We start from the raw sequence: 13,603 nt of genomic DNA on the forward strand, positions 1-13,603 counted from the left end.
AGATTACGCTTAATATCCATGTAATTTTTCTACCTATCAGTCAAGTTGAGAACAACTAAACTATAAAGATTTATTTCATTTTTCCTGATAGCTCCTAGAGCTCTCTCCTTCTAATCCAAAAATTCATTCTAGAAGTACTAAGTCTTAAAGTCTTGCTGACTCTGTGCAGTAGTTCAGGATAAAAACTTTATTCATACGCAACTGACAATTATTGTGTTGATAATAATTCTATTTTGATATCTAACTTAAAAATTACAGGCACAACCAAGTATCACACCATGACAAGATGCAGAAGAGAACAAATAACATTAAAAGGATATGGAAGCTCTAACTGATAAATCAAATTTTTTTAACTAACATCTCAACCTACAGTAGACAGAAGTCTGTCTTGACCAAGTAAAGGAAACCAGTTTGCTAGACAAAACTTAGTGGAAAGTAGATAGGTCAAAGTAGAGAAGGGCAGTTTGCAAAAATCTACAGCTCTCCTTCCAATAATTTGCAAATATCTACAGCTCTCCTTCCAAAATTACCTTTTTTTTCCCAGGAAAAATAAAATTTCATTATTGAAAATCCAGAGCTGGGCATGAAAGGCCCCATGTTTTTGCACTGAAATTCCAGTATCATTCTCACTTAGCCCCCAAAAATCTAACTTAGTTACACAGTATACTGTTATAATACACTATGATATGCTCAGAGTGTCTTTTTAAATATTGCTTGATCTTCACATATGCTTACAGAATTGCAAAAGTGGTATAGAAATATGCACACTTGACAGTTACCATCAAAATAGTTCATGTTTTCAATGAAATTAAAACAAAACTATACTGTTCAGTGTTTAATCATTGTCAGCCAAAATTGAAAGATGAGTTCACTAATAAAAGCCTTCCACAATGCACATCTCAGGACTTGAAAGAAAATTCCTTTGGGGGGAAAGAGACTCCAGAAGAGCATTTTGCAATGACCTAACTGGCAGTTTCACAAGCCAGGTCTTGAATTCAAGAATTATCATAACGGTAGAAAACACTGGGGAATTTCTGGTTTTAGAAAGTGAACAGAGAGATATCAAGTTTAAGGGTTTTTTTAAATCTATACCAAATCAACTCATATTTCATACTATATTTACACAAAAAAACCTGGAAAAGGGAATTTCTAGGTACACAGTGACTGTTGTCCATATCAGCAGGTAGTGCAGCACAACAGCAACAAGTTTGCAGAGCCACATAATTGGCCCTTGAATGTGCCTATGGTCCTGCCTTTTGGAAGAAGGTCTTAGGACTAACTCTGCTCTCAGTTCAGCTTACAGAGTCTGAGGCAAATCTGTGAGGCAAATCAAAGCAAAGTTAGGTGAGAACAATGGACTGAGCTTCTTCTAAAGCACACTTTTGGTTGGAATGCTAAGTTCATTCACACACACTTGTTATACAGATATGTAAAAAACAGCCTTTATCATAATAAACTCTAACATCTTATAAGCTACCCATATCACTATAATTTTCTAATAGAAGCAAAAGAAAAGAAACATTTTATCTGTTGTTTCAAAATGCAATACTTTACAAAATCGACATTCAATTTGATTATATATATTTTTTCTAAAATTAGAGCATGGTTTATAAGTTATATTGGATGATACCATTATAACCTTGCTAATGGAATGTCTTTTCACTGTAACTAGTCACTTAGAAAATTTCTGAAACAACCTGATCATTCCAAAACAAATGATCCTCCTAAAAAGTATTAAACCCCTTTTTTGGAAAACTTGTGTTAAACTACTAAATTTCTCAGGCAATTGCATACTGATATCCCAGTAGTTCTAAAATGATTAACAGGAGAGCTGGAACCTAAAAACTGGCATTTAACACACTATGCATTATCTACTTCAAAGAAACACTGTGCAAATCTAAACAGATTACTACACAGTAATCACTATACTCTCTTAAAAGCTGTTTATCCTTACTTTTAAATCTTGCATTTGTAGGCTGCAAGCTTTTTAAATAAAGCTAATATAATGGGTTATTAAACTTAAATGTGTCTATGAGGTATTGTTACAGGATGCATTAATTCCTGTCTTTTGACCTATTTCATTACTTTAATATTTGTAGCTTCATTAGAAAATTGAACCATTGCTCCTCAAGAACTCAGATGCTTTACTAGGGTAATTATTATTTTATATGGATTTTCTACTTGGACATAATATAGAAACCATGATTCATTTCCAGCTCTACTGATTAAGCTGCAGGCCTGTTAAAATGCTTAGATTCAGGGAGATAAAATTCAGACAGAACTAACTTCCACGGCAGAGATCTTTCTCTTCTTATCTTTTTATAAATTTATATAGTCTAACTTAAATTCTCTGAGCAGTTAAACAGGCAAAGTCTGATTTTCCCTAACTCTGTATCTGCAGTTGCTACACAGTGCTCAAAAAAAGACAGCACAAATATCTGCCTTTCCTTCAGCTAAGGCCTTAATAACATTATAAATTTTCTTACTCAGCTGCCTGATTTTACGATACTACCTACTTCTGAAATGCTTGGCATTTTGTCAGATTTTGCAAAAACTGGGTAAAAGATTAAACAGGTGTTGGTAGAAACACATACATAGAAGATAAGCTTTCATGCCTTAGGAAGTTACAGCAGAAATTAAATACAGTAGGACTTTACAACATTGAAGAAACACCTACAACCAAGTTCACCTTGCCATTCACATACTGTCCTTCTGACTTGGCCATGACATACACACAACCTGTTGATTTGGATCTCGCTTAAGCTCAGAGAAAGATATTGCTCCGCAGTAATGTCGTTGATATTGTAGTTAATTTTAATTAAACAAAAATATATCCATCGTTGGTACTGGCAGTTGTTTTAGACATTTTTTTATTTCATTAGTGATTTTCCCATCAATCAAAAAAGTTGTTCTAAATCCATGCAATGTGGTATATTAAAGAATCTAGTATGGTAAGAATTTGCATTTTTTTGTTTACGTTAATTAATGCATATCATAGAAGCAAGTATACATTTTAAATTTACCATTCAACACCTAATGAAATCTACATAGGCAAATAAAATTATTTTTACAATAAACAGAAATCCAAACTGAATGGAGCTTTATAATTTTAGATGAAAAATAACCTACTCATGATTTAACTTTATGAGAGAATTACCACTAAAAGTAGCATTTAGTATTTAGTTAGTTAGCTTGACAGCTAACACTAGCACATCATTTCTTCACATGCTCCTCTAGAGCAAGCAGCTACAACCACCACTTTTCAGCTGGATAAAAATAACAAAAAATGAATGCTGTATTTGAGATCACAGTTGTGGGAGGCCAGACCTGTGCTTTGATTATGCGGCCACATTACTACCACATTAGGAATACATTATCTCCTTATTACAGGCAGACAGTTTATTTGGATAATTGAGACAGATGAAGGCAGCAGCTACAGTTAAGTCTTCCTCCTTTTTTAACTATATGCACTCCCAATAGCAATTAATCAGCAAGTTATTTCTCATCAATGAAATAACTTCAATGATTTAAATGTTAATCTGAATCTAAATTTAATTGCAGTGGAACCATGGTCATGAAGTTAGTAATATACAGAAATAACAGCTTCAAAAAAAGAAGTAGAGTGCTAATGAGAAAGATTTACACAAAGATTTACACGGAGATCACCTCCTTTGAGGTGAATCCTGATGCCATTCTCCACAGTAAATTAACTGTTCACTTGGAGAATGAAGCTGGAAATTTGACCCTAAGCATGAGAATATTATAAATGAACATCAGTGTCTTGTGAAAACATGAAAGTAAACAGATGTCATCTGCATATTTCTTACAAATGCGGTTTGATTTTGAAGTTTTGGTTTTGTTTCAAAAGTGGTCTTCAAGGTATCAAAACCTTACATAAAATACCATGGAAACTGCAATACATTATGAAAAAAGACACAATAAAAAGAGTTAATTGTTATATGTGACACTGGGTTTGATTCTTTCTAATTTATCCTGCGGCACAAATTCCAGTGCCCTAATAAAAACCAACACTCTAAACTTTACTAACTAAACTTATCTTCCCTCCCCACTCCTACCCAGCCTCCAGGATGACTATGATTTCTTCCTATAATGTCAAACTGCTGGCCTTTCTAACTTTTAATTTTTAATTTTTTTTATTTACACAGAATAGGCAGAATGGACACTCTGCACTCTGAGCAATACCCAGTGGATAGACTTGAAATTTCCTAGTTCAATCTTTTCAAAGTCAAGTAACAAACTCTGAAGCATTTCTTCTTTACTCTCACTGGACTGCACCCTTTTGAAACTAAGCTTTAAATAGGCAGGAAAAAGTTATGCAACATCTTAAAAGTGCTAAATGAGAAGTTAGTAGGCATTTTCTCTGATGTAGACTGTGATGATATGACATGTATGCCAAGAAAAAAAAACCCTTTGGCACTGTAAGAACCATGTCCCTGTAAGACTCAGCCTGAAAAGAAATCCTACCAATGGAAACTGAAGGTAGGCGTGGGGTTTTTTTTACATAACTGGCTTTCTAGACAGAGAAAAAAACCCACAAGATCTGCCTCAGATCTTCGGTAAAGCACATGATACAGATTCACAAAATTAGTGATGTGGTAAACAAGAGAGATCAGTGTAAGAATTTATACAGTGGAAAAGGACAGACTAATACAGACTAAGTGCAAATTAAGAGTAGTACCATGTGAGTCAGTCTTCTATTATATTCACTATTATCAGCTCTTACCAGCTCTTTCGTGATCAGTCAAGGCTGATTACCTTTTGTGACAAAACTTTTCAGGAGAGGTACTTACAATAGATATATAAGTACTATTTATTGCACAATTTTTACAAATGCTCCGTGAAACCCTGCAAAATTAGTATACAGATAAGGGCACACACATTTAGGAATGATGTAGTTAAGCTTACATCACTATTGAGAAAAATCTGAAATGACACCACCACAAGAATGAACAGAGGATGAACAGCTTTTAAGAGAAGATTAAAAGATCCAGTTCTGTAGTCTTGGAGACTATATAAAAAGACCATATAAAAACTGCTTAATAAATGTATATGCCAGTGACTTTAAGCTGACAGGAGGATCACCTAAGAGGAAAAGAAAACATACACATTCTCTAGTATAGGGTTGGAAATTTTCAGGCTGTGACCTGTCATAGAAATTAGGCTTTGAAACAGCCCTGAACTACTAGTAGGATTACAAAAACCCCACAACAAACCAACTCCTGCAAAAATACTCACAAACTTTTCCTAACTTTGAAACAGACCTTCATCTCTTTTTGAAACAACAACTTAAGTCTTTTCTCTTATATGAAAACCATTTCTTTCTTGCTTCAAGGATATGCAAACTATGTATGCCAATGTATTGAAGCAAATCAAAGTACCAAATTTGACACAATTCCAATGGAATTCTCTTGTTACACACTTTTATAAAAGTGTATAACTGTACTTGGCTATCTAGTTGCTTACTTTGTGTGCTACTTGGAGACACTAACTTGCTAATACTGCAGACTTGTGCCTTCCCAAATAAGAAGCCAGAAGATCCAAAAGTATTACACTACAACATATCAGTCAACAGTTCTTCAGCAGGTATAACTTCCAAGTTTCCCAGTACTAGTGCAGGTAGCCAGGCAAGCCTTCAGGAAGATTTGAGTTACACATGGACTTTGTTTAGAGGAACTAAAAATTGACATGCAGGAAAAGAAAAAAAAAAACCAAAACCAACCAAACAAAATCCAGCCAAACAAAAAACCCTAACCCCCCAATTTTCAGCACTTATATACCTCATGTGAAATTGACTTACTTTTTATAATTATCTGTATTAATCATCAAAACCCACTGCGTACATACTACCCATTTCAGCAGGTGCATGTGAATCTCATACAGACTTTTTTATTCCTGGGACTGTGCATGTTTAATGTTTACTATCATGAAATGTTTACTGCATTTTTCTTTTTTTCCCCTTTTTTTTCTCCTCCCTTTTGCTCAATTTCAACACATACATTCTTTGGTATGTAGTGCAGCAGCTTGTTCATGAATATATACTATAGAAAATTGCCTGAATATAATCTCTGCATTCCTTCAAAGTTAGAAGAGTCAAAAAAAAAAAAGATTCTGGATGTGGTGTGTACACTGTTTCCCTTCCACAAAACCTTAACTGGCAGGCAGGGAAAATAAAAAAACCTAGGCCAGGCAAATGAGCTGTGAAATTGTAAAACAGCTAGATGAAAAGGCAGTGCATTTTAACATATGCATATAACTGAAGGCCAAACACCAAATAACTTCAAAATACAGTAATCCCCCAGAAGAATATTGCTTCCAGTGTCTTATTGTTACTACAAAATGAAAATTTTATTTTATAAGAGAGGTTTATACCCGTAAAGTCTTCACTTATTAATGCAAGTACATCAATGACAGCTAGTTTAAAGCTCTATTTGCAACAAGAGATCTGAATCCATCACAAAACAACTTAAAACTGAATAAAAATGCATTTACAATTGTTACTGTGACATTACAACTGAAAAATGTTCCCACACTGCTTGATAATCATTACACATATTAATAAAAGCTAGTATTAGATATATGTTATTATACTGAGGTTTTACTTTACAATATCTTAAAGGGCACAATTTCCCTCTGTCCTCTGAAGTTATAGATATTTTCAAACCATGCAAGACTCTTTTTCTCCCTAAACATATAGTTTGTTTGGCAGGTCTGTTAAATTTTACTCTGCTACCGATTGACTTTAAAATCAATACAGTCACTAAAAAAATCATATTTTGATTAAAAGACAGTTTTGTTTGTACATTTCCAGTCAACTTTCTAAGCTGCCTTTCAGACTGCAACCTTCTGAAGAAGAAAACTAACCTTTACAGGCACCTAACACAGTAAAAATCCTACCAAATCTTGCAAGTGCAGTTAAGAGTATATATCTCATATTTCACCTTTTATTAAAAAACAGAGGCAAACAAAAAAAAACCCACAAAACCTTTTCCCTAAGTGGATGTGACTATCTGATTTTGTCCTTCCTTCCATCTCACAGAAAATGAAAGCACTGAATAGAGCAATACAATCAAATACAGACCATTAGAACAAATTATGAATGGACTGAATTTTCCTTTGAAGATATTCCTTCCTTTCACAAATAAAGAGTCTAGAATATAAAAGATTTTAAAGAGGAAGTAATTTTGCAGTTTTTTCACTTATTTCTTTGAAATTTTTTTGACATTTTGTAGAAAATTACATAGAATTACTGAACGGCAACAATTAAACAAGAACATATTTTGTGATTACTGAGATTTACTCAAACTAAAACTTTAAAATCACAATTTACTCTTCCACTAATAATATTCTGTGTACAATACAAGGGAAGTGGCAAAAGAGAATTTAAAATAAAGCCAAAACCCAAATGACGACAACCCAGTAACTTACCCGCAAGGCTTCAATCACAAGGTCTCGTGCTTCTAGTTCTCCTTCCATTATACTCAAAAGCATTCGCAATTCTGCCTTGCTCAGGTTATCCACATCAAACTCTCTTGTCTGTAAGAAATAAAACACTGATAAGCACATAGACTACTACAACAGTTACTGCAGATTTGAAACCCAGATATACGAGCATCCATCTATAGATGTCAAAAGTTGAGGTGTCTTTATGTGTACTACATAAAGTCAAAATTAACAGCAAATAGTCCGATTCTTTTTATTTGAAGGGAAGAAATTAAAGCTCTCCCGTATGATATTGTTTCAAACTGCACTGCTGCAAGGAATCGATCCTGCAAAGTTTTGTGAATGGTAAGGGTGACATGGTAAAGCAGCTAACTTTGTGACTGACAATTCCTGTATGCAGCTTCACAGAGGCTGAAACAATTCAGCAGACCTGAAATAGCATATCAGGGAGAAAGGTAAGAGAAAAGGAAAGGACCTTAACCACAGCACGCCTAATCCACCTGTGCTAACAGCTACCAAGTCATCACCATATACTGGCCTGATTATGAATTTCTGAAGCACAATTTGTGAAAAGACAAGAAATCTTATGTGTAGGCTTTATTTGCAGTCCTATTTCTGTGGATGAAGGGAACAGTTCAGGTTTAAGAGGCACTGACAAATGACGGTTCATAGCAACAATATCTTCTGACTCCACAGTTACCAAGACCAGTGTAAGTCTGACTGCCACCCTGAGCAAAACAAGAGAACGAGTTTATACTGCTAAGATCATTGAGCACGTGCATAAACACCTCACAAAATGCCACAGTTCTGTAACAATGTCGATAGTAATGGTAAAGGGAATCCACTGGACACTTATGCATTTGAATTTTCAAGAAGTTTTGGACAAAGCTCTATATCTAATATTATACAGAAACTCCTATCCAACTGTATTGGAATAAAGACATTTCAAGGATAGCAAGCAAACATTATAGGTAACAGCCACTTTTCAATATGGAAACGGGTAAGCAGGGGGCACCTCAGGGACCAGCTTGATTCAACTTCTTTGTCAATAACCTGGGAAAAGGATAGAGAAGTGGCAGGGACAGATACTTCATGTGGGAGCTGGTACATAATTCTTCACTTACATATGAACAGCCTAATTTTGCCGCTATATAAACTGGTAAACCCACATCTCAAGTACTGCATAAAGTCTTCATCTAAAAGTATAGAGTTGGCTAACTAAAAGAATGCAGAGAGAAGGAATAAGTACTATATTAGGAAAGACTACAAGGCTGGAAGTCTTGATTTTGGAAATGGGATGAGGGGAATGTTATAATATTCACAAAAACACAAAGGTAGATAAGTTTAATACAAATCTGTTGTTCATCAATATCCACCATGCTAACACAAGTAGACACTTAATGAATTTAGAAGGGAATTACTTGCGGGGAGATAAAACAATTTTTATTCCATGTACTAGATTCAGCTGCCTAGATTGATTTTCAATATGCTATTCTCTGCAAGGGAAACATTAGAATCTTTGCTATGATGTAGATGGGTCTCCTAGAAAAGCCCTGTGATGCAAACACTCAGCTATCTTCAGTATGAAGTAATCTGTTGCCAAATTAGGTGAACAGTGTATCTGAATATACTATTTTCCTTGAGGGACGTAAAAGCTAAGCATTCAGCTACTCAGGAGTTTAAGTACAGCACAAAAAATAAGTGCATTTCTAATTTCTCAAGGCAAGAGGATAGCACAACAGTTATTCTTCCCTCAGGTTAGACAACCACAGATCAAAAATACCCAAAAGCTATAACTGTGTTAGATTTACTGGGTTCCATTTTTACTTTGTAGTTAAAACACATAGAGGTGCACAAATGGCTAGTGAGACCTGTATGCCAGAACTTCAGCTATTTACATTCAATGTACATTTGATTAAGCTTCTCCATTTAGGTGAACAACATGGATCAACAAGAGGAGTAATAATTTCACAGAATCACTGAATGGGTAAGGTTGAAAAGGACCACAGTGGATCACCTGGTCCAATCTCCCTGCTCAAGCAGGGTCATCCTAGAGCATACCGCACCAGATTGTGTCCAGACGGTTCCTGAATATCTCCAGTGAGGGAGATTCCACACCTGGACTGGGCAACCTCTTCCAGTGCTCAGTCACCCACACAGTAAAGAAGTTCTTCCTCATATTCAGGTGGAACTCCCTGTCCATCAGTTTCTGCCCATTGCCTTGTATCCCATTGCTTGGCACCACTGAGAAAAGCCTGGCTCCATCCTCTTGACACCCTCCCTTCAGATACTTATATACATTGATGAGATTCCCTCTCGGTTGTCTCCTTTCCAGGCTGAACAGGCTCAGTTCCCTCAGCTTGTCCTCATAAGAGATGCTCCAGTGCCCCTTATTCCTATTAAGCATAGCTGTTTTGAGGACAGGGCCATCCATTCTAACCAAAATTTTTAGACTGAACGACAGTTATCCTCTATTTTTTGCTACCTGGGTCCGCTATTTCTCTAATCCAAAATATACCTCTTAGGTTCCATGCCAATGGATCAAGAAAAACAACTGGTTTCTCTGAAGGCTTTTTTCCAATATATATTGCAGCAGTTTCTCACAGTGCTTCTCACAATTCTATACAGTGCTCACTGATCTAAGGACATATACAAAGTGAAAAGTTACTACACTTACACAGTTCCTCATGTAATCTAGTGTCAATTCACTACATTTTACCTTATAGGCTGCAGCAGATTTCCCTCTCAACATTTCTAATTATTAAATTTAATTCAGTCAGATAGTAGGACCCACTCTCCCTCTTCTATGAACCACTTCATGAAATCTAATAGCTCAAGGATAGGAACTGATTTATTCATACAACTTCCTTTATTATAGAGGAAAAAATCTTCATTTTTCAGATGGTAAACTGATGCAGAGATAGTTTTTTCCAAACATATAAAGCAAGTAGTATAGAATACAATATTCAGTAACAATCTTTTAAGTCCCCACTCAATGGTTTAATCACTATCTTTCCTTTCTAAAATATACTTGTCTGTTCTGACAACAAAAAGTCACCCACAGTTTCTGATAGACAGGGACAAAGTTAAGAGGGGCATCCACAAAAGTACAGCACAAGAAACATGATCCTAGTCTTTTGCCCAAATCAGTAACTCCAGCCTGTTAGGAGGTATAACACAGGACAGCTCTTTGTCAAAAGACTGTACATCACAGGTGAAACTCCTAATTTCTGCAGTCTTCCCTAAGACATAAATGAAAACATTTTTCCATTCTTAACAAACCAGAGATGTTCCTCAACATATGTGATGCAGTGATGAGATTTTTAACTACACATTTGATCAAACAATTACATAAAATTTTGTTCAAGTACACACGAACATATGAAAAGACAGCAAAAACTAGAAACTAAGAGTGCCCTCTGGTAATTTATGGTTAGATATAAATAAACACACAGAAATGTTTATAGAAAAACATACCAACAAGATACGTAACTTAGGTTTTATATTTTTAATTTTAAAAACTTGAAATAAGAACTAGCAAAACCACTGTCGATATGAACAGTTCTAGCATATCTGACTAAAAACCTCCTTACCCGAGCATCTTGGCTCCAAAAGCAGACAATAATGGATGCCTTGAAATCAGCACTAGAACAAGACAAGCCCATAATGATACTTCCCAGAAATACTCTCCTAACCTCAAGCAATATGCAGCTAATTCACCTTCTGAGCCAGAAATTGTCATTTTGCATGTAGCAGCCCTCAGCTGACATATCTTTTGTGAGTTTGCCCCCTTGCTTTTTGAATCTCTGTGTAATCCACAACATTCCACAGCACAACTACACATTATATGTAGAACCACCACCTTTGCTGTCAGTCTGCCAGCAGCTACTTTTGTTTGATGCCCTCTGATCTTTAAGCACAAGAAACGCAACCTATTATTACCCACACTCTCCATGCTACACACTCCACCAGACAAGTCTTCACATACATATGAAGAACAAACAAAATTTCCTGAAATTGTCCACAATCAACCAGAAAAGACCCATAAACAGAAAGGGTACTCTTTAGAATGAAGACAAACACCATCATTTTTCAGGTCTTGTTTATGAATAATTTTATTCCCACTGAAGCTTTTTTTTCATAACTGCATTTGACATTCTGAAACTGGAATGACATCTTAGTACTTTAAGGACGTCTTAGACTTGTTCACTATGGATAAGTGAACTCGAATCCACTCACACGGGGTAGGAGTGTGCATGGCAGTCACTGAAGACGCTACCACAACTTCTTCTCATGCACATCTCTGAATCAACACTTACAGAGCAGCAATGTAGCCTTTCCTAACTAGACTAAAATATATTGTTTAAAAAAAACCTAACATATTCTCAAGCACAGTTGTAAAAATGTCTTTAAGATATTTGAGTAGATAAAGTATATGATGAAATGAAACTATCCTCCCTCTTAAACACTCTGTGCCATCTTCTGGGAATCAAGATGTCAGTCATGGTGGGCTTGTCCAAAGTTCTTATTCAGAGGGAGCACTGCTTGGCCAAATCATAGAGAAAACTGCTGGTCAGATCTAGCAAAGTAATCTTCCTAACATCTTCCAGTGGAGCAATAAATCTTAGATCTCTAGAAAATAAAGACTGCGTTAGTAGCTGATGGCTTATGTGTCATCTAGGGTTTAGCTACAATACCTCTGGTAGAATGCCAAGCTGTAACAATTTAACCAACAGCTTAACAACTATGTAACCAAGCCAGGCATTGTATTGGTTTTATAACAGGGATATTTGAACATGTTGTCCCAGGGAGACATTTGGTAAGAACAACCAAAACACAAGATAATTTTTTGTCTACCTCTTTCATATTTTAAAATGTCTGGTTGATTTGATTTATAAGAATAAAGTACCCTAAAAAGACTATTTCATTCCTCTACGGCTCTAAAACTTCACGTTACTTTTCAGTTTTGCAATGGGTCTATGTTGCCTGGCAGCAAGTGCACCGACAATAGAGCAAACTGCTTATTAGCTAAAACTCATTCAACTACCTGTGTTTGCACCACAAAAACAGTACAGGCAAAATGATACTAGCATTGCTAAAACTAAAAGAAGCTCTGCCATGAACCAAAAAGAAGAAAAAAGCATCAATTCTGAACAAGAGAAGGACTACTCAGGACAGCAGTGATCAAACTGGACACGTGCTTTAACGCCTCAATCGCCTTTGGAAAAGATGGAAAGAGGATGGAATTGGAAGGTCACCATGAGGCACGGGAACAGAATGGACTCCTTCCCACAAGTATACAAACTCAGAAGTAGAAACAGTAAAAGTATTTATGGTTAAATTCATCACAGTGCTCTCGCTAAAAAAAAAAAATTAGAAAATAATATTGTGAGGCATTGACAGTGCCAAAAGTTGGTTTTGCTGACCTAGCCCAGCTGATGGTACTGGCAATCTCAGGAGCTAAAAGTTCTGTTCATTGTGCTATCGCAGTAACTGTTAAAAACTCCACTGCCTGCAGCAGAAGCCTGAATAGACAGTCAAAGTATAAAAGCCTCAACTTTGTACTCTCCCTAAACAGAACACAGGCAAGAAACAAGTTAGCTGTGAATTAATCACAAATGACCATAGAAAACAAGCTCCTTCTTGCTCAGAAAGCCTTTTAAAATTGGAAGTGGGTAATAACCCAGGACTTGGGAAAGAAACCTATGGAACATAATTGAGGGCTGAAGTGGAAGGGCGGGAGTTGGGCTGGGAGAAGTATAAAAATGGTGTACAGGAAAACACATAGGGAAAAGCTGTCAAAAAAATATAGTCCTTTCAGAAGGAAAGGGAAAGGTACATATCTACATTTGTAGATACATATTTTATATTGAGTTCCAATCAAGGCGCATCTTGAGGGTTCAGAAAGTGGACTTCCAAGAGAAGATTCTAAAGATAAAAATGGTTTGCTATTACCTATTAGGCTATACAAAGTAAACTTCTAGTATAACAATGGTCTCCCATCTGTCAGATCCATGAAACAACTGCACCAGGGAAACAACCATGATTCATATGTTTTACAACATCAAGTATATCCCCCAGGTACAACACATCTGACCAAGTATAAATATCTATTTTGACTAAGTCTCTTTAGTTGCCTATG

At 35.8% G+C, this 13,603-nt stretch overlaps 2 protein-coding genes across 3 annotated transcripts in view; one reads left to right on the forward strand and one right to left on the reverse strand.

The window, feature by feature from the left end:
* Window positions 1-13,603, forward strand: part of CFTR (CF transmembrane conductance regulator) — a 219,361-nt gene that overhangs the window by 149,615 nt on the left and 56,143 nt on the right. The gene's annotated exons all lie outside the window — the stretch shown is intronic.
* CTTNBP2 (cortactin binding protein 2) overlaps window positions 1-13,603 on the reverse strand; it is an 80,719-nt gene that overhangs the window by 61,000 nt on the left and 6,116 nt on the right. For both annotated transcript variants that reach the window (XM_051795403.1, XM_051795402.1), the window contains exon 2: window positions 7,447-7,554. In XM_051795403.1, coding sequence (XP_051651363.1) covers window positions 7,447-7,554 — 108 coding nt within the window. The remainder of the gene's footprint in view (window positions 1-7,446; window positions 7,555-13,603) is intronic.

Source organism: Manacus candei, unplaced genomic scaffold (assembly GCF_025592945.1).
Source record: "Manacus candei isolate 608988 ecotype Guabito, Panama unplaced genomic scaffold, ASM2559294v1 h1tg000043l, whole genome shotgun sequence".
Taxonomy (NCBI): Eukaryota; Metazoa; Chordata; class Aves; order Passeriformes; family Pipridae; genus Manacus; species Manacus candei.